The following is a 26,079-nucleotide window of genomic DNA, read 5'->3' as shown; positions in this document are numbered from 1 at the left end:
GACTGAGCCAGCCAGGTGCCCCTAAATTTTTTATTTTAAAAATGTTGTGATAGGGCACCTGGGTGGCTCAGTCAGTTAAACATCTGTCTTCAGCTCAGGTCATGATCTCAGGGTCCTGGGATTGAGTCCCGCGTCGGGCTCTCTGCTCAGTGGGGCATCTGCTTCTCCTTCTGCCCCTCCCCCCTCTCGTGCTCTCTCTCAAATAAATAAATAAAATCATTAAAAAATAGTAAAAATTAAAGATATTAAAATGTTGTGGTGAGGAATTTATTTATATCTGTGATCCCTTTCAGGAGTAGCATTCCAGTGGGTATTCTTAAGTTCAACTAAATAAGCATTCAAGCTCACAAGACCTAACAGGCCACATTGAAAAAAGATTCACTTGGAAGGATACAAGAAGGAACGTGCAGCATGGCAGTATGGTAGAAGTCAGGCATTTCTCTTGTGCTCCACACAGCAGATTAGGGGCATCCATGCCTCTCCCCTATCCCACTCCAGGTCAAATACAGGAGCATAAGGCCATAACAGAGGGCATAAGAACCAGCATGGCTTAGAAGTACTATGTTCCAAATAAGAACTAATATATGTTTTTTTTTTAACAGTTCCATAGACATAACTTCCAGATCTCTGTAAGGGAATCCCCATAAGAGTCAGTGCACATGGGGAGGTTCCAAACTATGGCTTACAAAAGAGTAAAATTAATGCTTGTGCTGACTATTCTTATCCAGGTGACCACAAAGCAATAGTGATAGAAACTTATGGAGACACATTATATTTGTTTCTCTCATGGGACTTTCAGTTTTTTAATTTTCCTTAAGCAGTTTTCCCAGGTGATTCCCATTAGATAACTGTAGATTAGTCACACACGAAAATTTATTTACTCTGCAGTAGAGACTTGAGAGTATTAATTTCATTAAGAGCTGCCTTTCTCTGAAATCAACTTTGTGTCCCTGAACTACTTTTTTTTTTTTTTTTAAGATTTTATTTGAGAGAGAGAGAGAGCATGAGCTGGGGTGGGGAGAGGGAGAAGCAGGCCCCCCACTGAGCTGGGAGCCCCACGTGGGGCTTGATCCAAGGACCCCAGGATCATGACCCGAGCCGGAGGCAGACCGACTGAGGCACCCAAGTGCCCCCTTGAACTCCTTTTTTAAATGATTTTAAAGTACTTGAAGTGACCATCCAGCATTTAGCATAAGGATTTGAAGAATAATCAGAGCTGTAGGATTTTTAGGATATTAATTAAAACACTGAGTAGATAGTAGACCTTGATGACATTTTAGGTCCCTCATCTAACTTCTTTGATCCTATGATTCTGTGATACTTGTTTTGCATATTAATGTATATTTCTGTGACCATAAGATTGAAGGGTTATAAAAGCATTTTTGTTGTTGTTGTTGTTAATCAGGCAAATAACCATCCCTTCCAATATTTTATGGGCATCTGTCTCAACCACTCATTTACTTTTGTCTAGATAGCGTAAAATTTTTGCAGTATTTCTGTTTCCATATATTTATCTTCATTTTCATCAGAGTTCTAAATGCTGGTTGTCTGCCATTCTAGGAAATTATTTTGTTTAAGGCAGAAAGCAGATCTTTCTTTAAGCTTCATTGTTGTCATTTTAAAGAAGGCTTATGTATTTCACTACTTTAAGTGAGTAAGTCAGCCTCTCACACTTAAGACATTTTTTTTTTTAAAGATTTTATTTATTTATTTGAGAGAGAGAGAGCACAAGAGGGGGGAGTGGGAGAGGGAGAAGCAGACTCCCTGCTGAGCAGGGAGCCCGATGCGGGACTCGATCCCGGGACTCCAGGATCATGACCTGAGCCGAAGGCAGTTGCTTAACCAACTGAGCCACCCAGGCGCCCACACTTGAGACATTTTACATATACATCAAAGTAATCACGGAAATTATTGGGAGTTTCAGGAGGCCTAGTCTTCTAATTTAAAATCTGTTGATTTTCAGAATGAAGCAATGACTGGCTCTCACACCCAGAACCGAGTCTTCTCTCGAATCACTCTGGCATTAATGGAAGATACTGGGTAAGAGTAAGATAGCTGTGAGAATATTATATGCATTGTTTATTAAAATGAAATGACTATTAAGTTAATATTAAGATGAAATGAATATTAGCTTAAGAAAATATATTTTACACTGAAGTAAAATATTTGAATTTTGTGCAGTTAACTATCTTTACCTATACCAACTCCATTCATTCATTCAATAAATCTTTGAGGCCCTGAGGTATAATAATGAATAGATCAAAATTCCAGGCATTGTAAGACTTATTTTCTAATGAATAGAGACCATGCTAATATAAAGGAAAGACTAATCTAAACAAGTTTTTAAAGTTGTAAATGAAATTGATGATGTGTAGATTCCTGGTTTTTAAAGCAGTAGAACTTTTGGTAAAGCAGTAGAACTTTTGGTAAAGCAGTAGAATACTGTTTTTAAATGACTCCAATGGGGTCTTTTTCTCTGTGGGCTCCTGAGTTCTTTTGACGAGACTCACTAGTTTTTGATAGCTTCCTTCCGTCCTTTTTTTTGGATGTGCCAGGCTGATGGGCATACACCCTATCCTAGATCTGTGCATCAGCCAATCTTCCAAGGATCACTGGTTGCATTTAGTGGAGACTAGATCCCATGCATGGAGCCCACCTAAAAATAAAACAAAACAAAACAAAAAACCACAACCTACTGTGTTCATTGCTACTAGGTTATCATTGCTTCTCATAGCTTTTAGTGGAGCAAGTTGGGAAATTCGTATTTTTGAAAAGAAAGAAGAAAACACTGGATTTCTTGTAGTACCATTATAACTCTTTCCCATTTACTTTTGGTCAAGCAATGGCCAGCAAAAGTGGTCCTGCTGCTCTGTTTAACAACCTATTTATAGCCCTTTTATAAACAATTCTAGTTTCTTTAAGATACCAGTATGTTACAGAAACACTGTGAGTGTGTGAGTCACTAGTGAAATCATGGCACCGGTGATTTTTATAGCATTTTTCCTTTTTCTGGGGCAACACAACAGTAACATGGCCAGATGTTTCTAAATATCTGGCAATATTTTAAAGTTGTAGACATGGAAATTAATTTTCATAAATCCATAAGACTTAGGTGTAGGTTAACTAAGTTGCTTCTCTCAGTAAAAAACATTATTATTTATCCATCCAGAAACCTGGGAATCATCCTTGACAACTCCCTCTTCCCACCTCTTACATCCAATCAATCAAAAGTCTTCCATGATTTTTAGCTCTTCTATCCCTGGAGTCTGTCTACTTTTTTGGTCACCACTGCTATTATCTTTTGCCTGGATTACTATAGTAGTTTTTTCTTATCTGTCTCACTGCATTTTAAATGGTCCTTTCTATTGCCCAAAGGCTTTTCACAGTGTTCTTTAGAAGTTTTTGTTCGTATACCATCTTACACATAAGAAAGATACATATCATGACCAAACTACACACATACATATATAATGGTTAAGAGCAAAGACATTGATAGGGGTACTAAGACCATTCTATGATGAAAGAATATTTTTTTCAACAAATGGTGCTGGGACAACTGGATATCCACATGCAAAAGAATAAACCCCTACTACATATGATATACAAAGATTACCTCAAAATGGATCAAAGACCTAAATATAAGACCAAAACTATAAAACTCTTAGAATCAAAGAGTCCAAGATAGCAGAGGAGTAAGAGACCTTAGTTTTGTTCCAGGAGTTCAGCTAGATAGCTATCAAATCATTCTGAACACCTGTGAACTCAGCTGGAGATCTAAGAAAAGAATTGCTGCAATTCTACAAATAGAAAAGTGACCACTTTCTGCAAGAATGACAAGACGGAAAAACTCACCTTAAAAAAAGCGAACAAGAGGCAGTACTGACTGCCAGGGACCTAATCAGTATGGACATAAGTAAGATGTCGAAACTAGAGTTCAGAATAACAATTATAAAGATACTAGATGGGCTTGAAAAAAGCATAGAAGACACTAGAGAATCCCTTTCTGGAGAAATAAAAGAAGTAAAATCTAATCAAGTCAAAATAAAAAAGGCTATTAATGAGATGCAATAAAAAATGGAGTCTCTAACTAGGATAAATGAGGCAGAAGAGAGAATTAGTGATTCAGAAGACAAAATGATGGAGAATAAAGAAGCTGAGAAAAAGAGAGATAAACAACTACTGGATTACAAGGGGAGAATTTGAGAGAGAAGTGATACCATAAAGCGAAACAATATTAAAATAATTGGGATCCCAGAAGAAGAGGAAAGGGGGGTGCAGAAGGTATATTGGAGCAAATTATAGCTGAGAACTTCCCTAATCTGGGGAAGGAAACAGGCATTCAAGTCCAGGAGGCACAGAGAACTGCACTCAAAATCAGTAAAAATAGGTTAACATCTTGACATATAATAGTGAAACTTGCAGATCTCAGAGAAAAGGGAATATCCTGAAAGCAGCTCAAATTAAGAGGTCCGTAACCTACAAGGGTGGACACATTAGACTGGCAGCAGACCTATCCACAGAGACCTGGCAGGCCAGAAAGGACTGGCATGATATATCCAGGGTGCTATATGAGAAAAATATGCAATCAAGGATACTTTATTCAGCAAAGCTGTCGTTGAAAATGGAAGGAGAGATAAAAAGCTTCCAGGGCAAACAGAAACTAAAAGAATTTGTGATCACTAAGCCAGCCCTGCAAAAAATATTAAGGGGGATCCTTTAAGTGAGGAGAGAGCCGAAAAGTAACATAGACCAGAAAGAAACAGAGAAAATATACAGAAACAGTGACTTTACAGGTAATACAGTGACACTAAATTTGTATCTTTCAGTAGTTACTCTGAATGTAAATGGGCTAAATGCCCCAATCAAAAGACACAGGATATCAGATTGAATAAAAAAGCAAGACCCATCAGTATAATGTCTGCAGGAGGCTCTTTTTAAACCCAAAGACACATCCAGATTGAAAGTGAGGGGGATGGAAAACCATTTATCATGCTAATGGACATCAAAAGAAAGCTGGGATAGCAATCCTTATATCAGACAAATTAGATTTTAAACCAAAGACTGTAATAAGAGAGGAAGGACACTATTATCATAAGTGAAGGGTCTGTCCAACAAGAAGATCTAACAATTATAAATATTTATGCCCCTAACATGGGAGGAGCCAATTATAGAAACCAATTAATAACAAAATTAAAGAAACACATTGAAAGTAATATAATAATAGTAGGGGACTTAAACACCCCACTCACTGCAATGGACAGATCATCTAAGCAGAAGGTCAACAAGGAAATAAGGGCTTTGAATAAGATACTGCACCAGATGGACTTCACAGATATATTCAGAGCATTCCATCCTAAAGCAACAGAATATACATTCTTCTTGAGTGCACATGGAACATTCTCTGGAATAGATCACATTCTGGGGTCACAAATCAAGTCTTAGCCTGTACCAAAAGATTGGGATCATTCCCTGCATATTTTCAGACCACATTGTTTTGAAACTTAAACTCAATCACAAGAGGAAATTTGGAAAGAACTCAAATACATGGGAGGCTAAAGAGCATCCTACTCAAGAATGAATGGTTCACAAAGAACAAATAATCCAATCAAGAAATGGGCAGAAGACATGAACAGACATTTCTCGAAAGAAGACATACAAATGAAAAAATTTAAAAAAAGAAGAAGAAGACATACAAATGGCCAACAGGCATATGAAACAGTGTTCAATATCACTCAGCATAAGGAAAATACAAATCAAAACCACAATGAGATACCACCTCACACCAGTCAGAATGGCTAAAATTAACAAGTCAGGAAACAACAGATGTTGGCAAGGATGCAGAGAAAGGGGAACCCTCTAACACTGTTCGTGGGAATGCAAGCTGGTGCAGCCACTCTGGAACTCAGTATGGAGGTTCCTCAAAAAGGTTGAAAATAGAGCTACCCTATGACCCAGCAATTGCACTACTAGGTATTTACCCCAAAGATACAAATGTAGTGACCTGAAGGGGCACCTGCACCACAATATTTATAGCAGCAATGTCCATAATAGCCAAACTATGGGAAGAGCCCAGATGTCCATCATCGGATGAATGGGTAAGGAACATGTGGTGTATATATACAATGGAATACTACTCAGCCATCAAAAAATGAAATCTTGCCATTTGCAATGACATGGATAGAACTAGAGGGTATTATGCTAAGGAAAATAAGTCAATCTGAGAAAGACAATTATCATATGATCTCACTGTTTGTGGAATTTAAGAAACAAAACAAAGGATCAAAGGGGAAGAGAGGAAGAAATAAAACAAGATGAAATCAGAGAGGAAGACAAACCGTAAGAGACTCTTAATCATAGGAAACAAACTGAGGGTTGCTGGAAGGGAGGGGGGTGGGGGGATGGGGCAACTGGGTGATGGACATTAAGGAGGGTATGTGATATAATGAGCACTGGGTATTATATAAGACTAATGAATCACTGAACCCTACCTCTGAAACTAATAATACACTATATATTAATTAATTGAATTTAAATTTAAAATCTCTTAGAATCCTAGGTGTTAATCTTCATGATATTGGGGTAAGCAGTGATTTTTTTTTAAGATTTTATTTATTTATTTGAGAGAGAGGGAGTGGCAGAGGGAGGAGAAGCAGATTCCCCACTGAGTAGGGAGCCCGATGTGAGACTCAATCCCAGGACCCTGGGATCATGACCTGAGCCAAAGGCAGACACTTAACCTATTGAGCCACCCAGGTGCCCCAGCAGTGATTCTTTTTAAAAGATTTTATTTATTTATTTGAGAGAGAGAGAGCACACGCAAGGGGTGGGGAGAGGCAGAGGGAGAGGGACCAGGAGACTCCCTGCTGAGCTCCCTGACACAGGGCTCAATACCAGGACTCTGAGATCATGACCTGAGCCAAAGGCAGACACTTAACCGACTGAGTTACAAAGGTGCCCCAGCAGTGATTTCTTAAATATGATAATGAAAGCATAAGCAACCAAAGAAATATTAGATAGATTAGACTTCATCAAAATTAAAAACTTTTGTGCTTCAAAGGTTACTATCAAGAAAGTGACGGGCTCCCTGCTCGGCAGGAAGCCTGCTTCTCCCTCTCCCACTCCCCCTGCTTATGTTCCCTCTCTCGCTGTGTCTCTCTCTGTCAAATAAATAAATTAAATCTTTAAAAAAAAAAAAAAGAAAGTGAAAAGACAACTCACAAAATGTGAGAAAATATTTGCAAATCATCTATCTGATAAACATCTAGTACCCAGAAAATATAAAGAATTCTTATAACTCAACAATAAAAAGGCAACCTGATTTAAAAATAGGTGAAGGATTTGAATAGATATTTCTCCAAAGAAGATACAGAAAAATGGCCAGTAAGCACATGAAATGATTCTCAGCATCATTAGTCCTTAGGGAAATGCAAATCAAAATTACAATGAGATACTATTTTCACACTCACTAGGATGGCTGTAATAAAAAAGACAGTTGCATATACTGATGAGGCTGTGGAAAAATTGGAACTCATATACCGCTAGGGGGAATGTAAAATGATCCAGCCACTTTGGAAAACAGATTGGTAGTTCCTCAAAAAGTTAAGCAGATTTACCATATGATCTAGCAAGTTTACTCCCAGTTGTCTATCTAAAAGAATTGAAAACATGTCCACACAAAAACCCTATACATGAATATTCACAGCAACTTTACTCATAATCAAAAAGTAGGAACCGCCCAAATGTTCATCAGCTGATGAATGGATAAACAAAATGTGGTATATACATACAAAGGAATATTATTCAGCCACAAAAAGGAATGAAGTCAAGAGAATGAAGAGACATGCTACAGACAGGGAGAATATATTTGTAAAAGGCACATCTGATAAAGGACTATTACCCAAATATATATTTAAAAAAATCTTAAAACTCAAGGGACGCCTGGGTGGCTCTGTAGGTTGAGCGTCTGCCGTCAGCTTAGATCATGATCCCAGAGTCCTGGGATTGAGTCCCACATCCAGCTCCTTGCTCAGCGGGGAGCCTGCTTCTCCCTCTGCCTGCATTCTCCCTGCTTGTGCCCCCCCCCAACAAATAAATAAATAAAGTCTTTTTTAAAACAAAAGTCTTAAAACTCAACAATAAGAAAATGAACAACCCAATTAAACATTAGCAAAGATCTGTACAGACCCTTCACCGAAAAAGGTATACAGATAAGCATATGAAAAGATGCTCCAAGGCACCTGGGTGGCTCGGTGGGTTAAGCAACTGCCTTCGGCTCAGGTCATGATCCCAGGGTCCTGGGATCGAGTCCCACATCGGGCTCCCTGCTCAGCAGGGAGCCTGCTTCTCCCTCTCCCTCTGCCTGCCACTCCCCCTGCTTGTGCTCTCTCCCTCTGACAAATAAATAAAATCTTCAAAAAAAAAAAAAAAAGAAAGAAAAGATGTTCCATGTTTTATTTAATGACAAAAACATTTTGTCAGTAATTTTAACATCATTACAAAAAGAGTTTATAGGGCACCTGGATGGCTCAATTGGTTAAGCATCTGCTTTTGCCTCAGGTTATGATTCCACAGTCCTGGGATTGAGTCCTGCATCAGGCTCTTTGCTCAGTGGGGGTGGGGGGGGGCTGCTTCTCCCCTTCCTTCTGCTGCTCCCTCTGGTTGTACTCTCTCTCCCTCTCTCTGTCAAATAAGTAAATAAATAAATAAAATCTTAAAAAAAAAGAGCTTGTGACTACTCTGTAAGTTTTTGATGTTTACTAGATTTTGATTTCCTTAATAAACCATTTCTTTTCATCTTCTTATTTAGAAAGAAAGAAAAAAGGAAAGGAAGGGAGGAAGGAATAAAAGGGGGAGAGGAAAGAGGAAGGAAGGAAAAAAGAAAGAAGTATCAGCAACAGAAAGACATTCTTCCCACTTCTTGGATTTCAAAACTACAATTTGGAGTGATAGCAACTGTAGGAAGGAAATAGACTATGTGTGAACTCTTAAGTTGAAAATTTAATGTGGTTTGGATGTGTGCATTAATCCATTTTTAGAAAAAAACACTACCCATTAATTATGGCCAAACCATGAGTTAGCTGTATTGTACTTAAGAACAGTACTTTGTGAACATGAGTGGTAATAAGAGTTCTATCCTAGGATGCTGTCTGGTGCAACAAAAAAGTAGATTAGATGCTATTAAGAAGGCACCTAATAATATATCATGGAAGATGGCAACCGTATTAAAGAAAAAGCAGGGAAAAAAATGTCATCAGGGAAATGCAAATTAAAATAACAATGAGATACTACTACACACCCATTAGAATGGCCAAAATCTAGAACACAGACAACACCAAATGCTGCTAAAGACGTGGAGCAACAGGAACTCTCATTCATTGTTGGTGGGAATGCAAAATGGTACAGCCACTTGGAAGACAGTTTAGCATCTCTTTTTTTTTTTTTAATTTATTTATTTATTTTCGAGAAAGAGAGCATGAGCAGGAGGGGCAAAGGGAAAGGGAGAGAGAATCTGAAGCAGACTCCACGTTGAGCGCAGAACCTGACATGGGGCTTGATCTCACGACCCTGAGATCACGAGTAATGATTAGTGATTACTAATGGGGACATAGTTTTTTGAGGGCTGATGAAAATGTCCTGAAATTAGATACAGGTATGCCTTAGAGAAATACCAGGTTTGGCTCCAGACCACTGGAGTAAAGCAAATCAAATGAATTTTTTTTTGTTTCCCAGTGCATATAAAAGTTATCATTATACTATATTGTAGTCTGTTAACTGTGCAATAGCATTATGTCTAAAAAAACAATATATATACCTTTTTTTTTTTTTTAAGTAATCTCTACACCCAGTGTGGAGCTTGAACTCATGACCCTGAGATAAAGAGTAGTGTGCTGTACTGACTGAACCAGCCAGGCACCCCACAATGTACATACCATAATTTAAAAACATGGGTTGCCTGGGTGGCTCAGTTGGTTAAGCATCTGACTCTTGGTTTAGGCTCAGGTCATCATCTTGCGGTGGTGGGATCGAGTTCCACTTAGGCTCCATGCTCAGCGCAGAGTCAGCTTTGGATTCTCTCTCCCTCTTCCTCTGCTTCTCCCCCCGCTCATGCTACTCTCTCTCTCTCAAAATTAAAAAAATAAATAAATAAAATAAAATAATTAAGATAAAATAAATCAAATCTTTAAAAATACTTTATTACTTGGGGCACCTGGCTGGTTCAGTCAGTAGAGCATGAGACACTTGATCTCTGGGTTTTAAGTTCGAGCCCCACCTTGGATGTAAAGATTACTAAAAATCTTTTTAAAAAAATACTTTATTGCTCAAAAATGCTAACTATCAACTGAACTTTCTGCAAGTCATAACCTTTTTCCTGGTGGAGGGTCTTGCCCTGATGTTGATTGCTGCTGGCTGATGAGGGTGGTGGGTGGTAAAGGTTGGGGTGGTTGTTATAATTTCTTAAAAGAAGACAATGAAGTTTGTCACACTATTTGACTCTTCCTTTAATGAATGACTTCTCTGTAGCATGCAATGCTGTTTGGTAGCATTTTACCCACAGTAGGTTTTTTTTTCAGAATTGGAACCAATCCTCTCAAACCCTGCCACTGCTTCATCAACTAAGTTTATGTCATACTCTAAATCCTTTATTGTCCTTTCAACAGTCTTCACAGCATCTGTACCAGGAGTAGTTTCCATCTCAATAAACTGCTTTCTGTCTTCATCCATTAGAAGCAACTCCTCATCCATTCAAGTTTTATCATGAGATTGCAGTAATTCAGTCACATCTTCAGGCTCCACTTCTAATTCTAGTTCTCTTGCTGTTTCCCCCATATCTGTACTTAACTTCCTCCCCTGGAGTTTTGGACCCTCAAAGTCATCCATGAGGGTTGGAATCAATGTCTACCAGACTCCTGCTGATGTTGCTATTTTGACCTCTTCCCATGAATCACAAATGTTCTTAATGGCTGAGTCCAGAGTCTGACACGGGGCTTGATCCCAGGATCCTGGGATCATGACCTGAGCCAAAATCAAGTCGGACGCGTAACCAACTGAGCTACCCAGGTACCCCCACTGTAGGGTATTAATTGGCCTAATTTCAATATTGTTGTGTCTCATGTAATAGGGGAGGCCTGAGGAAAGAGAGAGACAGGGAACAGTCAGTGGAGCAGAATACACACAATGTTTATTGTTGTTGTATAGGTGTGGTTCCTGGTGCCCAAAACAATTATAATAGTAACATGAAAGATCACTGATCACAGATCACTGTTTCAAATATAATAATCATGAAAAAGTTCAAAAAATTGTGAAAATTACCAACGTGTGATACAAAGACAGAAAGTTAGCAAATGCTGTTGGGAAAAATGGTGCCAGTAGACTTGCTCGACACAGGGTTGCCACAAACCTTCAATTTGTAACCCAAAAAAGGCAGTATCTGCAAAGTGTAATAAAGTGGAATGCAAGAAAATGAGATATGCCTGTAGTAGTAATGGTTGTACAAGCCTGTGAATATACTAAAACCATTGAATTGTACACATTATAAGGGTGAATTTTATAGGATATAAACTGTATCTCAATTTTTTTTATAAAGCACACTGACATTGAAGCCAGAACCCTAGATTTAAATCCCGTCTTTGCTACTTACTTGCTGTATCTTTCCCTGAGTTCTCTCATCTGTAAAGTAAGGGTAAAATGTGATACCTACCTCACAGAGTTTTGTGAGCCCTTAATGAGTTAATACGTGTAAAGTCCTTAGTAAAGTGTTTGGCACGTGTAGGTGCCAACTCAGGTATTAGCTCTTGTATACGAAACTGAACCAAAGTTCATGGAAATATGTTTACCCTACTACCAACAATGCAGTCCTTTTTTTTTTTTTTCTATTTTATTGATTTTAAAAGAAAGAGAAATAAATGTTAAGATACAGTAAATTGATTTCACAACCCTCTAATGCCACTAAGAAAACTGTTTCCAGTGCTTTCCCTGCTCCCTCAGCCAACTCCTGCTCATCCTTTGGGTTTAGCTTAAAGTTGCTTCCTCAAACAAATCTTTCCTAATTCCCCAGACTAACTTAGATTTTCCTATTAATGTGCTGCAATTAGCACCTTATACTTAACCTCTGTAGCACTCATCCCAGTTGTAATTTTTTTTTAAACATCTGTCTTCCCCACTAGATTATAATCTTCATGAGGGAAGGAACTGTGTCTGTTTATTCACTGGTGTAGCCTTATCATTAAACAAAGTGCCTACCAAATAAGAAGTGCTTAATAACTATTGACTCATAGCATAGGAAGAGCTGCAAAGAAGGTATTGGGACGGTTTCAAGAAATGTAGCTGGAGTGCCTAGCTGGTGACTGAGTGACCGAGTGCTCATACTATGCTCTGCACTCAACCTATTCTAGATACGGTAATTCCCAAGGGAATCTTATTACTTTACATTTCATCCATAGGAAGAAGGACTGCCTAACCTAGGCACTGCTAAAATGACTGCTAATGTGCAATACTGAGGGCCTCTGTTACTATCTGGGCAAGTTGACCTGCTGTGATAACTGTGTTAGCTGATTAACGTAAGTCACGTTATAGCTGCAGAGGTTGCTGGCATTTTGGTTATTGGAGTGCTGAGATTCATGTCTTCAGTTTCTGTCTCAGAGAGTTCTGTCCTTTAAAAAAAAAAAAAGGAGAAGGTTTTGGGGGTGCGCCTGGGTGGCTCAGTTAGTTAAACGTCCGTCTTTGGCTCAGGTCATGATCCCAGGGTCCTGGGATGGAGCCCTGCGTCGGACTCCCTGCTCAGGGAGCGTCTGCCTCTCCTTCTCCTTCTCCCCCTGCTCCTGCTCTCTCTCTCTGAAATAAATAAATAAAATCTTTAAAAAAAATTAAAATTAAAAAAGGTTTTGAAGATGTTGTATCATATTTCTATTTGTGTTTGATTTTGTGGGAGGGTGGCTGGAATGGAGGAAATAATTTTCATCATTCCCTCGGCCTTTGAGCCTATGTTTTTATTTTACTGTTTTGGTAATGCTAAAGGGATAAGATACAATACAAAAAGGTTAGAAACTGGGCCACCTGGGTGGCTCAGTCAGTTAAGCATCGACTCTTGGTTTCAACTAGGTTATGATCTCAGGGGCATGAGATTGAGCCCCAGGTCGGGCTCACACCAAGTCCGCTTGAGGTTCTTCCCCCCCCCCCCACTCCAACCCCTGGCATGCATGTGTGCACTCACTCGCTCTCTCTCAAATACATAAATAAGTAAATAAAATTTTTTTTAAAATAATTTTAAATTATTTTAAATATTTTTAAAATAAAATATTTTTTAAAATATTTTTTAAGCTATTTTTTATAATTTTATAATTTTTATAAACTAATCTTGTTATTAAGAATAAAGAAGAAAGGGGCGCCTGCCTCAGTAGGTTAAACGTCTGCCTTCAGCTTAGGTCATGATCCCAGGGTCCTGGGATTGAGTGCTGCATCCGGCTCCCTACTCAGTGGGGAGCCTTCTTCTCCCTTTCCCTCTGCCACTCCCCCTGCTTGTGTTCTCTTGCTCTCAAATAAATAAATAAGTAAAATCTTAAAAAAAAAAAAAAGGAAGAAGAAAAACTAATAAAAGTAGGCTCATAGGCTTTGATTAAATTTGCCAGGAAACCAAATAAATGTGTTTTTTTTTTTCTGAAATTAGAACATCTTTAAAGTATTAGACATAGTATTCCTATGTCTTATTATAATAGTGTAATTTTTAGTCACAAGCAGAACCTGTATTGATGGAATATCACAAATTCAAGGCCAGAGAAGCAAGAAACTAGGGCCAACTGAATCAGATTAGGTAACATTTATCCAACTAGTATTTCCACTATTTCTTCCTCAGTTTACTACCTTGTCTTTTTCTCTCATTCTCTTTTTGTTTCTTTGGCCCTTAATCCCTTTGTCTCACACCTTAACCACTTTCTACTCTGTGACTTCTGTCATCTTTGAAAATTACAGTGACAACATATTTTGGTTTTGATTTTTTTTTTTTTTTCAAATATGAAAGTACCCTCACCATAAGACAAGTTTCCCAGTCCTTGCTACGGTGATTATGTGCAGCAGTTCCCGTGTACGAGGGCTTTGCTTGTAAATGCTCCTCTATCTTGAGGTCCTAGTTTGCTCATTGTTGAGATTGTAATTGGTATGCTGGAATTGTTTTTAAAATGACAGTAATAAGTGCTTTATTTGAATTATTTCCACAGCTGGTATAAGGCTAATTATAGCATGGCCGAGAAGTTAGACTGGGGTCGAGGAATGGGCTGTGACTTCGTCAGGAAGAGCTGTAAATTCTGGATTGACCAGCAGAAACAAAAGTAAGAACACATTTCCTCATTATATCTTTGATAACACAGTTGATTTCTGCTATTGTTCTTTATTCCTGAACCTAAAATGTCACTATTTTGAAAATATGGTCTAAACAGTTCAATTTCAAAATGTACAGTAATGTACAATAATGTATGGTAATATAATAAGTAGCTACATTATTGTTTTAAATCATATATGAAAAGAATCTACAATGTGGGAGCCAGAGCCATAAGCATTTCTGTTTAATTTATAATTAATAAATTATATACTGTAAAATTTTTGCATATTCTATCATTCTTACTGTTTTCTTCAGAGAATGCACCCATAAGCATAGATGCAGCTGTTGATTGAGTATCCAAAAACATGAAGATACTTTTGAATAATGGTTCTCAAATCTGGATGAATATCAAAATCACCTAGCAAACTTTTTAAAAATACATTCTTCAAGTTTGGGGGATACACATACCCACACATTCATATGTTTATGCATATTTTTTTTTTCCTTTTTTTTAAGTAAGCTCTATGCCCAATGTGGAGCTCGAACTCATAACCCTGCGATCAAGAGCCTCACACTTTAGGATGCCTGGGTGGCTCAGTTAGTTAAGCGGCTGCCTTTGGCTCAGGTCATGATCCTAGGGTCCTGGGATCGAGTCCTGCATTGGGCTCCTTGCTCAGCAGGGAGCCTGCTTCTCCCTCTGCCTGCCACTCCCCCCTGCTTATGTGTTCTCTCTCTCTCTCTCTCTCTGACAAATAAATAAATAAAATCTAAAAAAAAAAAGCCTCACCCTTCATGGCCTGAGCCAGCCAGGTACCCCTATAAATATGTATCTTTTAACTTTTTATTTTGAGATAATTATAGATTCACATGCAGGTTTGAAGAAATATACAGATTCCATGTATACTTTATCCAGTTTTCTTGATTGGTAACATCTTGTAAAAACTATAGTACAATAACACAGCCAGGATATTGACATTGATATAATCAGATACAGAACACTTCAGTTACCACAAGAATCCTTCATGTTGCCATTTTATAACACACCCACTTCCCTCTCACTCCAACCCCTCTTAAGCCCCTGGAAAGCACTAATCTGTTTTTCATTTCTATAATTTTGCCTTTTAAAGAATGTTATATAGGGCGCCTGGGTGGCTCAGTTGGTTAAGCGACTGCCTTCGGCTCAGGTCATGATCCTGGAGTCCCTGGATCGAGTCCCGCATCGGGCTCCCTGCTCGGCAGGGAGCCTGCTTCTCCCTCTGACCCTCCCCCCTCTCATGTGCTCTCTCTCTCTCTCATTGTCTCTGTCTCAAATAAATAAAAATTAAAAAAAATCTTTAAAAAAAAAAAAAGAATGTTATATAAATTGATTCATTCTGTATATAACCTTTTGGGATTGGCTTTTTTCACTCCACATAATTTTCTGGGTTGTGTATATCAGTAGTTTGCTCGAGTTAATGGCTGAATAATATTCCATGATATGGATGTAGCAGTTTGTTTCAGCATTCACATGTTTTGTTGTTGTTGTTGTAAAGATTTTATTTATTTGAAAGAGTGAGAGAAAAAGATCACAAGCAGGGGGGAGGGGTAGAGGGAGAAGTGGACTCCCCGCTGAGCAGGGAGCCTGATGCAGGATTCATCCCAAGACCCTGGCTGAAGGCAGCTGCTTAACGGACTGAGCCGCCCAGGCACCCTAAGCATTCACATGTTGAAGGATATCTAGGTTATTTCCAGTTTGGGGCTATTATGAATAAAGCTTCTGTAAACATTTGTGTACAGGTTTTTGTGTGAACATAAATCTTCATTTCTCCAAGATAAATGCCAAGGAGTGCAATTGCTGGGTCATATGGCAGTTGCAAGTTTAATTCTCTAAGAAACTGCTGACCTCTTCCAGAATGGCTATACCATTTTATATTCTACCAGCAATGTATGAGTGATGACCGTTTCTCCACATCCTTGTCAGCATTTGATGTTGTCACTATTTTTTATTTTAGTTATTCTGAAAGATAAGGTGATAGCTCACTGTGGTTTTACTTTGCATTTCCCTAATGGCTAATGATGTTGAATATCTTTTCATGTGTTTATTTGATGTCTGTATATCCTCTTTGATGAGATATCTCTTCATGTCTTATGCCAGTTTTCTAATTGCATTGTTTGCTTTTTTTTTTTCACTGTTGATTTTTGAAAGTTCTTTATATATTCTAAGTAGTAGTCCTTTGTCGGATATGTGATTTGCACACATTTTCTCCTAATCCATAACTTTTCTTTTTATTCTCTTAATAGGGTCTTTTATAGAGCAAAAGTTTTTAACTTTGGTGAAGTCCAAACTATCAGTATGTCCTTTTCTGAGACATACTTTCAATGTCAAGTGAATGGTGAAGTCCTAAATCTCAAAGATATTCTTTTTTTTTTTTTTTAAGATTTTTTATTTATTTATTTGACACAGAGAGAGAGAGAGAGAGAGCGAGCGAGAGAGGGAACACAAGCAGGGGGAGTGGAGGAGGGAGAAGCAGGCTTCCCGCTGAGCAAGGAGACCAATGCAGACCTCGATCCCAGGATCCCGGGATCATGACCTGAGCCGAAGGCAGACGCTTAACAGCTGAGCCACCCAGGCGCCCTCAAAGATATTCTTGTATTTTTTTTTCAAAAATTTAATTGCTTTATGTTCTATATTGCAGTCTGGGATCCATTTTGAGTTAATTTTTGTATAAAGTGGGAGACTTAGGTCAAGGTTCACTGTTTATTGAAAAGGCTGTCTTTCTTTTATTGACTTGCTTTCTTATATTTGTCAGAGAATCAGTTGGGTGTATTTATATGGGTCTATTTCTGTGTTCTTGCTTCTGTTCCATTGATCTATGTGTGTGTCACTCCATTAATACTACACAGTCCTTGATTACTGTAGCTATACTATGTGTTAAAATTGGGTAAACTGATTCTTCCCACTTTATTCTTTTTCCAAATCATCTTAGCTCTTCTAGTTCCTTTGCCTTTCATATAAATTTCAGAATAACCTTGTCTACAAAAAAATTTTGCTGGGATTTTTCTATGAATTGTGTTAAACCTATATATCAGTTTTAGGAGAATTGACATCTTAGCTCAGTTGAGTTTTTAATCCATGGACACAATGGAGGGGGGAACATTCAGTTTTTCACCACTAAGTATAATGTTAGTTGTAGGTATTTTGTAGATGCTCCTTTTCAAGTTGAAGTTCCCCTCTTTTACTATCTTTCTGAGAGTTTTTATCATGAATGGATGTTGACTTTTGCCAAATGCTTTTTCAGCTTTGGTTGATATAATCATGTGATTTTTTTTTTTTTAGCCTGTTAATATGATGGATTACACTGATTGGTTTTCAAATATTAAACCAGCCCTGCATTGCTAGAATAAGCCCCACTTAGTCATGGTATATAATTATTCCTATATATTGCTGAATTCCATGTACTAATATTTTATTATGGATTTTTCTGTACATATTCATGAAGAATATGGTACTGCCTTTGTTTCTTTTTTGTACTGTCTTGGTTTTTTGTATCAGGGTAATATTAACTTCATAAAATGAATTGGGAAGTATTTCCACCTCTTCTATTTTCTGGAAGAATTTGTGTACAATTGGTGTTGATTCTTCTTTAAGTATTTGGTAGAATTCTCCAGTGAAACCGTCTGGGACTGTAGATTTCTCTTTCAGGAATTTCTAAAGTATTAATTCAACTTCCTTAATATTTACGGGGCTATTGATATTTATCTATTTCATATTGGATGAATTGTGGTAATTTGTGTCATTGAGGTATTCGTCCATTTTGTCTAAGTTACTAGATGTATGTGTACAGAATAGTTTGTAGTAGTTCCTTACTATTGTTTTAATGTCTGTAGGTTGTGTAGTGAAAGCCCATATCATTCCTGATCTTGGTAATTTGCATCTTCTCCATTTCTTTTTCAGTTTTGCTCTCTAGCAGAGGTTGTCAACATCATTGATCTTTTTAAAGAGGTAGCTTTTTGTTTCATTGATGTCTTTTATGGTTTTTCTGTTTTCTAATTTATTAATTTCTGTTCTTTATTATAGCCTTCCTTATGCTTGTATTTGTTTTATTTTTCTCTCTCTAGGTTCTTGATTATTGATTTGAGATGTTATATCTTTCTAACATATGTATTTAACACTATAAATTTCCCTCTCAGCATTTCTTTAGCTGTGTCCCAGCTAAAGTTTGAGACAAGTGACTTGCCTAGAGTCATATAGCTGATGAGGGACTTTAGCTTCTCTCTTTCCAAGTCCAGTGCCTTGTCCACTAAATCACAGGTACTTCTTGTGAAGATGTTATTCGTATCTTTTCTCCCCTGGGTTAGGTCTCGAAGCAGTTTAAGTCAGCTTCTACTAAGGAGTCTGACATCTGAGTTATAATCCTGCCGTGAAAAGAGCTGCTAATAAGCAGTATCAGGAAGCACCTGCAGCCACTTTGGGGGCAGCTAGTTCTATCCAGCAGTACAACTTGGTCTGCTAGCGTAGTACTTCCCAAATTTTGCTGTGCATTAGAATCATTTAGAGATTTTTTAAATCTCCATACCCACATTACAGCCCATCCCAGTTAAATCAGAATGTCTGGAAGTGGGAACCGGGCATTGGTATTGTTTTTAGGGATCCCTAAAATTCACTTTGCAGCAAAGTTTGGGAACTGCTGTTGCACTGTGTTAAAGGAAGTATGTAATTAACATTGCAGCTACAAGAGCTTAGAGTTTTTTTTCTTTTAACAGCTGCAACTCTGTTCTGCTTTAGGTCCTGATTATAGGATCACCTAAAACCAAAAACAGAAGGGAATTTCCTCTTCTCCATTCTTCAAAACTAAAACTTTTGGTCCCCTGAATTCTCTCCTTTTAGCCATGAGCCAGAAGTTCGCAAACTTTTCTGTAAAGGGCCAAGTAGCAAATATTTTGTACACAAAATAAGGTTCTATGTTTTGAGACAAGTGGTGCATTATTACCTAACTCCTCTTCCTAGTTTTTCAGTCATAACAGTCTCTGTTACAACTACTCAACTCTGCTTTCGTACCTCATGAGCAGCCCTAGACAAGATGAATGAGCATGGCCATGTTCCAATAATACTTTATTTATAAAAACAGTTGTAGAAGAAACATAGAAACCAAAAACGCAGTTATGGGCAGGATTTGACCCAAAAATTGAAGTTTGCTAATCCCTGTCATAAGCATTCAAATGTCCCACTTTTGAAACGTTGACATCCAGGAGTCCTTATAGCACAGAAGCCAACTTCTGGTACCATAGACCCAGTCTGGCTATATCCCTGAGTTATCTTAGATTCCAGTATGACCATTATTGAGTGCAGGGGCTGGTGCTTAACTTCAGCTGTGATACCTCCTTCATTGTTGGGTGACTGGTGTGAGGAGGGAACAGCTGAGCAAAGACAGAGCCTTACTCACTGGAATCATTTGAATCTATGTACACACAAAATAAAGTTCTTTCTGTGGTACCACTAGCCACATGTGGCTATATAAATTTATATTTAAATTAATTAAAGTTAAATAAAATTTAAAATTCAGTTCCTCAGTTGCACTAGTCACATTTCAAGTGGTTAATAGCCACTATATGATTAGACATATTGGACAGCACATTGCAGAAAGTTCTATTAGGCCGAACTGCTGTAGAATTATATGCCATGAATCTTGACCAACTCTAACTTTGGAACTTTTTAAATCAGTATTTTTTAAGTTCCTTACTCCTCTTTATCCATTTAGGCAAAACTCATATTTTAATTAATTTAAGGTAAATATTATGTATTGTTTTATTTTAAAGAAAAAGGAAATGAATTTCATTGTATCGAGGAAGTGACTTAATAAGAACTGCTGGTCATATTCATTGGAAACTTTATCATAGAAAGTTATAAAATTGCCTTATATAAAGATTTTATAAAAGTGGTGTGGACAGTGAAATTACATTTATTGAGTAACTTGTATGTGCTAGACACTGAGTGCTTTATAGTTGAAGCTCAGGAAAATTAAGTAAATATCAAATATCAAATAAGCTGGTATTTGAAACCAAGCCTGTGTGAAGGTTTATAGACCTTTGCTTTCCTATTACACTGTGCTGCTTCACATTTACCAAAGACTGTGGTAGGTCTTTTACACATTTTATCTCAAGAAGCTATAATTCCCCTAAAAATGTTTTATTGCTATATTTGTTAACTTAAATGAAGCAAGTATCAATTTTCCTTAAAATAAGAAATCTAACCTAGGCTTTTTCCCCCAACAAGCATGTGGGAGAAGAGGAAAAATAGCAGTAATCCTATTACAATTTGGTAACCAGTCTTAACAGGATTTATATTGTTTAAGAATACTGGAATTTCATTTATAACATTACTGTTATGACATTAATATAATTTGTATTGTAATTATCAATAAGGCAACTAATTTGAAGATTATTTTTACAGAACAATGCAATAGATTCCAACGTCTTTGGAAAATTACAAGACATCTTTTTCCAAATTATTCTTTCAAGATTAGGTTTAACAGAACAGAACAACTTGTAATAATTAGGAGTATTCACACTATCTTCATTTTGCACATGAAAGCAGGATATCTTGTGAATGTGTTCAGTTTAACAAACTGTCAAACAAGAGTCTTTGAATTATATTATGGCATAGAAAAAATTCACTCTTTGAAGCTTCAGGACAGAAGGGCATCGTCTCCATCTCTTTCTGAGACTCCATTATATTGATTATGAAGATTTGCATTTCCAAGCAGTATCAGGAATTTCATTATTTGTCTTTAACATGCAGATCAGGTCTGCAGAACTCCATTTTACTGGCGAAAGTGGAGAGGAAGAGATAAATAGAATTGTGTTTAATAATGGTGGAATAAAGTTATAGTGCACGTAGCATTAATCGTTCATATCTACATTAAGCATTTCTTTTTACACTTTTTTTTTATTTTTAAAGATTTTATTTATTTATTTGACAGAGAGAGAGATAGTGACAGCAGGAATACAAGCAGGGGGAGTGGGAGAGGGAGAAGCAGGCTTCCCACTGAGCAGGGAGCCCGATGCGGGGCTCGATCCCAGGACTCTGGGATCATGACCTGAGCCAAAGGCAGATGCTTAACAACTGAGCCACCCAGGCGCCCCTCTTTTTACACTTTTAAAAATAACTTCATAACCTGATTCAGCATTTAGTATTAAGCTATTAAAGTATACTGAAATGATAATAGAAAAGACAAGCTCTAAAATGGATTTGTTATATTTTCTTTAGAGTTTGATACCATGGTGTTTATCTTTGCGTGCAGGAGGCAGATGCTGAGCCCTTTCTGTGACACACTCAGAAGTAATCCATTGCAGTTAACTTGCAGACAGGACCAGAGAGCAGTTGCAGTGTGTAATTTGCAGAAGTTTTCAAAACCTTTACCTCAAGAGTACCAGGTAACACTTGTTTTGGGCAATTTTAGAAATCAACTCAACTTTTTAAAGAGAAGTCTCCATTTTTAATTAGAAGAGTGAATTCTCTTAAGTTTTTCAACTTATGAAACTTATGTTTTCTATAAGTTAGAAAAAAATGAAGAATTCTTACAATTCTTTAAAGCCAGTGTGCTAATCAACAACAATTAATATCTAGCAATGCCTTGTAGTAATAGTAAAAAGCATTTAGAATATTTATTGGATCTATTTTTAAGTGGTCTGTATTTTTTTCTAATTGTTTCCAAAGTCTTCGTGTTTAATTTCCTCTAATTTACACAGAAGAACAAGGTTCTTTAAAGGAAATAACTGAGCTACTCTAATCCAATTCATTAAATCCAATTATATTATCCAACTTTCAAGTTCTACTTTATAAAGGTTTGACACATGGGATCTAAAAGGTGAAGGAGGGGTGCCTGTGTGGCTCAGTCAATTAAGCATCAGGCTCTTGATTTCAGCTCAGATCGTGATCTCAGAGTCCTGAGATCCAGCCCAGCATTGCGCTCCACACTGGGCATGGAGCCTGCTTAAAAGTCTCTCTCTCTCTCTCTCTATCTGCCCCTCTTCTCTCTATCTGGAAAAAAAAAAAAAAAAGGTGAAGGAAATGGTCCCACACTTTCAGTCTGAGTCTCTGATTGGATCTTTAAGTTTGTTGTTGCAGTAACCATCTCTGAAACGCCTCAGTTCTGCCTGCCATTTACAAAGGATTCTGTAGTCAGAAGTGTTATCTCAGAAGATAATTTAAAATGATTGTTGCTGGGGCGCCTGGGTGGCTCCGTTGTTAAGCGTCTGCCTTCGGCTCAGGTCATGATCCCAGGGTCCTGGGATCGAGCCCCTCATCGGGCTCCCTGCTCAGAGGGAAGCCTGCTTCTCCCTCTCCCACTACCCCTGCTTGTGTTCCCTCTCTCGCTATATCTCTCTCTGTCAAACAAATAAATAAAATCTTTAAATAAATAAATAAATAAATAAATAAAAATAAAATGATTGCTGCTGAATTTTGAGCTTCCTGCATATGTTTATGATCCCACTGAATGCTTCAGATACCATAAGATGGCAACTATATTTCTAGGCATAGTAATATAATTCAGGGAGTTGGTATAAATGTGAAATCTTTAAAATTTATCTGGTGCCTTATTCCTTTGGTGTTCAAAGTATTTTTTTTTTTAAAGATTTTATTTATTTATTTGAGAGAGTGTGCATGAGCGGGGGCAGGGGGGAGGCAGAGAGAGTGGGGGTGGGGGGAGACAAAGAGGGGGAAGAGAGAGGGAGAAGCAGATCCCTCCTGTGCAGAACCCCAAAATCATGACCCGAGCCAAAGGTAGACACTTACCGACTGAGCCACCCAGGTGCCCCTCAAAGTATTTTATATATATGATCTCATTCATATTATCACAGTTTTATTTTTTCAAGTTTGTCAAAACAACACGTAAATTAAGTCTTCTAAAAACACTTGAAGTACATTATATTTAAAATATCTTAATTCTCTGGATTAGTTTTCTGTTTTGTCAACTCTTTTTTTTTTTTTTTTTTTTTTTTTTTCCAACAGAGAGAGAGACAGCGAGAGAGGGAACACAAGCAGGGGGAGTGGGAGAGGGAGAAGCAGGCTTCCCGCAGAGCAGGGAGCCCGATGTGGGACTCGATCCCAGGACCCTGGGATCATGACCCGAGCTGAAGGCAGACGCTTAATGACTGAGCCACCCAGGCGCCCTGTTTTGTCAACTCTTAAAACTCTTCCTATTCATCTTTTTAAAACACTAGTCAAATTTGTCATCTAGTAAAAAACTTGAATATACTTACCTTGCTTATTTCTAAAACTACAACAACCTTGAAATAGCCCTCAGGTAGTATATTACTGTCTTTATATTCTATTATATATGAAGAAAAGTACACTGATACCTTCTTTATATTATGCAGCATTAGAGGGTTGCTATAAATTGCTTGTGGACTTTGTTTTTATTATACAGAATGTTTTCTTACTTTCCTGTCTTCCTAATAATTTTTTTTTTTTGTAGTACTTCGATGAACTAAGTGGAATACCTACAGAAGATTTGCCTTATTATGGTGGTTCAGTAGAAATCGCTGACTACTGCCCTTTCAGTCAGGAATTCAGTTGGCATTTAAGTGGTGAATATCAGCGCAGCTCAGATTGTAGAATATTGGAAAATCAACCAGGTTAGTAGTCTAGTGAAATGAAATGTGTGTATATTAAAATTATATATCAGCAATATAAAATAGGGATTAAGGGCACAGACCCAGGATGCAGACTGTCTGAATTTGTATTATGGTTCCACTGGTATCCATTTTTTAGAAGTAACTTAACTTCTCTGTGCCTCAATTTCCTCCTCTGTGCCAAGGGGATGATAATACCTATCTTATAGAGTACTTGTGAGAACTAAATGAATTCACATAGTAAATGCTTAGAACTAGGACACATAACAAGGATTGTTAGTTGTTTAGATACATTTGCACATGTATGCACCCTACTTTTTTGTAGTACCTTACATCTGCATGACAGTTTTCATTTGCAAAGCACTTTCATTTTTATCATTTCATTTTATTCTTTGAAAAACCTGATGAGAGACACAGAGAACATATTATTGAATTTCACAAGTGAACGAAGAGACACTTAGTAATACAATTAATTGGTGCCAGTGTAAGATCCTCCAATGCAGAGCTCTTTTTATTAAATCATATTAGGTATCCTATTTTTTTTCTCTTCTGAGGAGTGTGCATTTTATGTAGTTTAGAAGTAACATGTGATTCTCCAGATATCAGAATAATACTATTGTCCCATGGCTAGTAAGATATAGTGCCATATTATTTATTCCCTTTTAATACACATAAAGAGTATGATAATGGGTATTCACCTTTGTAAACAAACTTATCACATCTGATATGTTAATAAAGAGCAATAGGTAGTTTTTCACTCTGTGGTCATAAAAATTTCTAACCTGGTCCTTTTTTTAAAATTTAAATTCAGTTAATTAACATATAATGTATTATTTGTTTCATGGGTACAGGTCTGTGATTTGTCAGCCTTATATAATACCCAGTGCTCATTACAACATATACCCTCCCCAATGTCCATCACCCAGTTACCCCAAAACCTGATCCCTTTTTATTCCCAATTCCGTACTTTATTACAGACTCTGTTATTTACATTTTAAATTTCCATAATGGTTTTTCCTTTTGTTTTTAAACCTGGTAGATTTAACTGGATTTGTACAGTCATTTTTTTCATCACTCACCTATTTAATGTCTAAAAACTTATAACTATTCAGCAGTTCCATGTTAAAGCCGAGAAATGCAGGGATCTATCAATTATGGGTTTGCCAACGATATAGTATCACACTTTATTGTTTTAGAGCTGGAGTTGACAAACGTTTATTGTAAAGAGAATGTAATTTTTTTTTTGAGAAAAATAGTATATATTTTATTTTTTTTTATTTTTATTTTTTAAGATTTTATTTATTTATTTGACAGAGATAGACACAGTGAGAGAGGGAACACAAGCAAGGGGAGTGGGAGAGGGAGAAGCAGGCTTCTCATAGAGCAGGGAGCCCGATGCGGGGCTCGATCCCAGGACCCTGGGATCATGGCCTGAGCCGAAGGCAGATGCTTAACGACTGAGCCACTCAGGCGCCCAGTAGTAAATATTTTAAACTTGGTGGGTCATGTGGTCTCTGTTGCAATTACTGAACTCTGCGTTACAGTGTGGAAGCAGTTATAGACAATGTGTAAATTAATGACAACGTTCCAATAAAACTTTATTTGTAAAAACCTTCAGGTAGCCTTCAGGATTTGGCCTGAGGGCTGTAGTTTGCTGACCACCCCGTTTTCTTTTTTTGACACTGATCACTTGGTTTTTCAAGGACTTTGAAATATTCATAAATATAAAAAAAGTTCTCCTTTATTCTGTTTTACATTTTCTTTCTTAGCTTATATAATTAAGATTTTTCAAAACTGACATAAAATACCTATCTTTAAGAACTCTGCTTTCAAAAAAGATGAAACTTACTTGTATTAAATGTGAAGAGAACAAATTATTGCTAGGGCTTAAGTGCCTCATTCCTTTGTCCATTAGCTATTTAGAGGTCATTTAATTCACCTTATACCTCTGCATGCTTGTGCTCAGTCTGAGACTAGATCAGCATGTTATGTATGGACCTCCAGGAGATAGCATACGATGAAAGTACAAGAAAACTTTGCAAAAACTTTTTGCAGCACCCCAAAAAAGCCCTCATTAGATAAATCACTTGGCTTCATCTCGGAGGTGACTCCTGTTTAGACTACCAGTAAAGATGATTCTTCGTGCCATTTCC

At 37.4% G+C, this 26,079-nt stretch overlaps 1 protein-coding gene across 1 annotated transcript in view; it reads left to right on the top strand.

Annotated features, from left to right (window-relative positions):
• The window catches only part of LMLN (leishmanolysin like peptidase), a 73,294-nt gene that overhangs the window by 32,244 nt on the left and 14,971 nt on the right, over positions 1 to 26,079 (top strand). The window contains exons 11-14 of the mRNA XM_032406755.1: positions 1,964 to 2,040; positions 14,211 to 14,321; positions 21,592 to 21,724; positions 23,770 to 23,929. Of these exons, the coding sequence (XP_032262646.1) occupies positions 1,964 to 2,040; positions 14,211 to 14,321; positions 21,592 to 21,724; positions 23,770 to 23,929 (481 nt within the window). The remainder of the gene's footprint in view (positions 1 to 1,963; positions 2,041 to 14,210; positions 14,322 to 21,591; positions 21,725 to 23,769; positions 23,930 to 26,079) is intronic.

Source organism: Phoca vitulina, unplaced genomic scaffold, assembly GCF_004348235.1.
Source record: "Phoca vitulina isolate PV1807 unplaced genomic scaffold, GSC_HSeal_1.0 scaffold8, whole genome shotgun sequence".
Taxonomy (NCBI): domain Eukaryota; kingdom Metazoa; phylum Chordata; class Mammalia; order Carnivora; family Phocidae; genus Phoca; species Phoca vitulina.
Note: the sequence above shows the minus strand (reverse complement) of the source record. Positions and strands in the feature narration are given on the sequence as shown.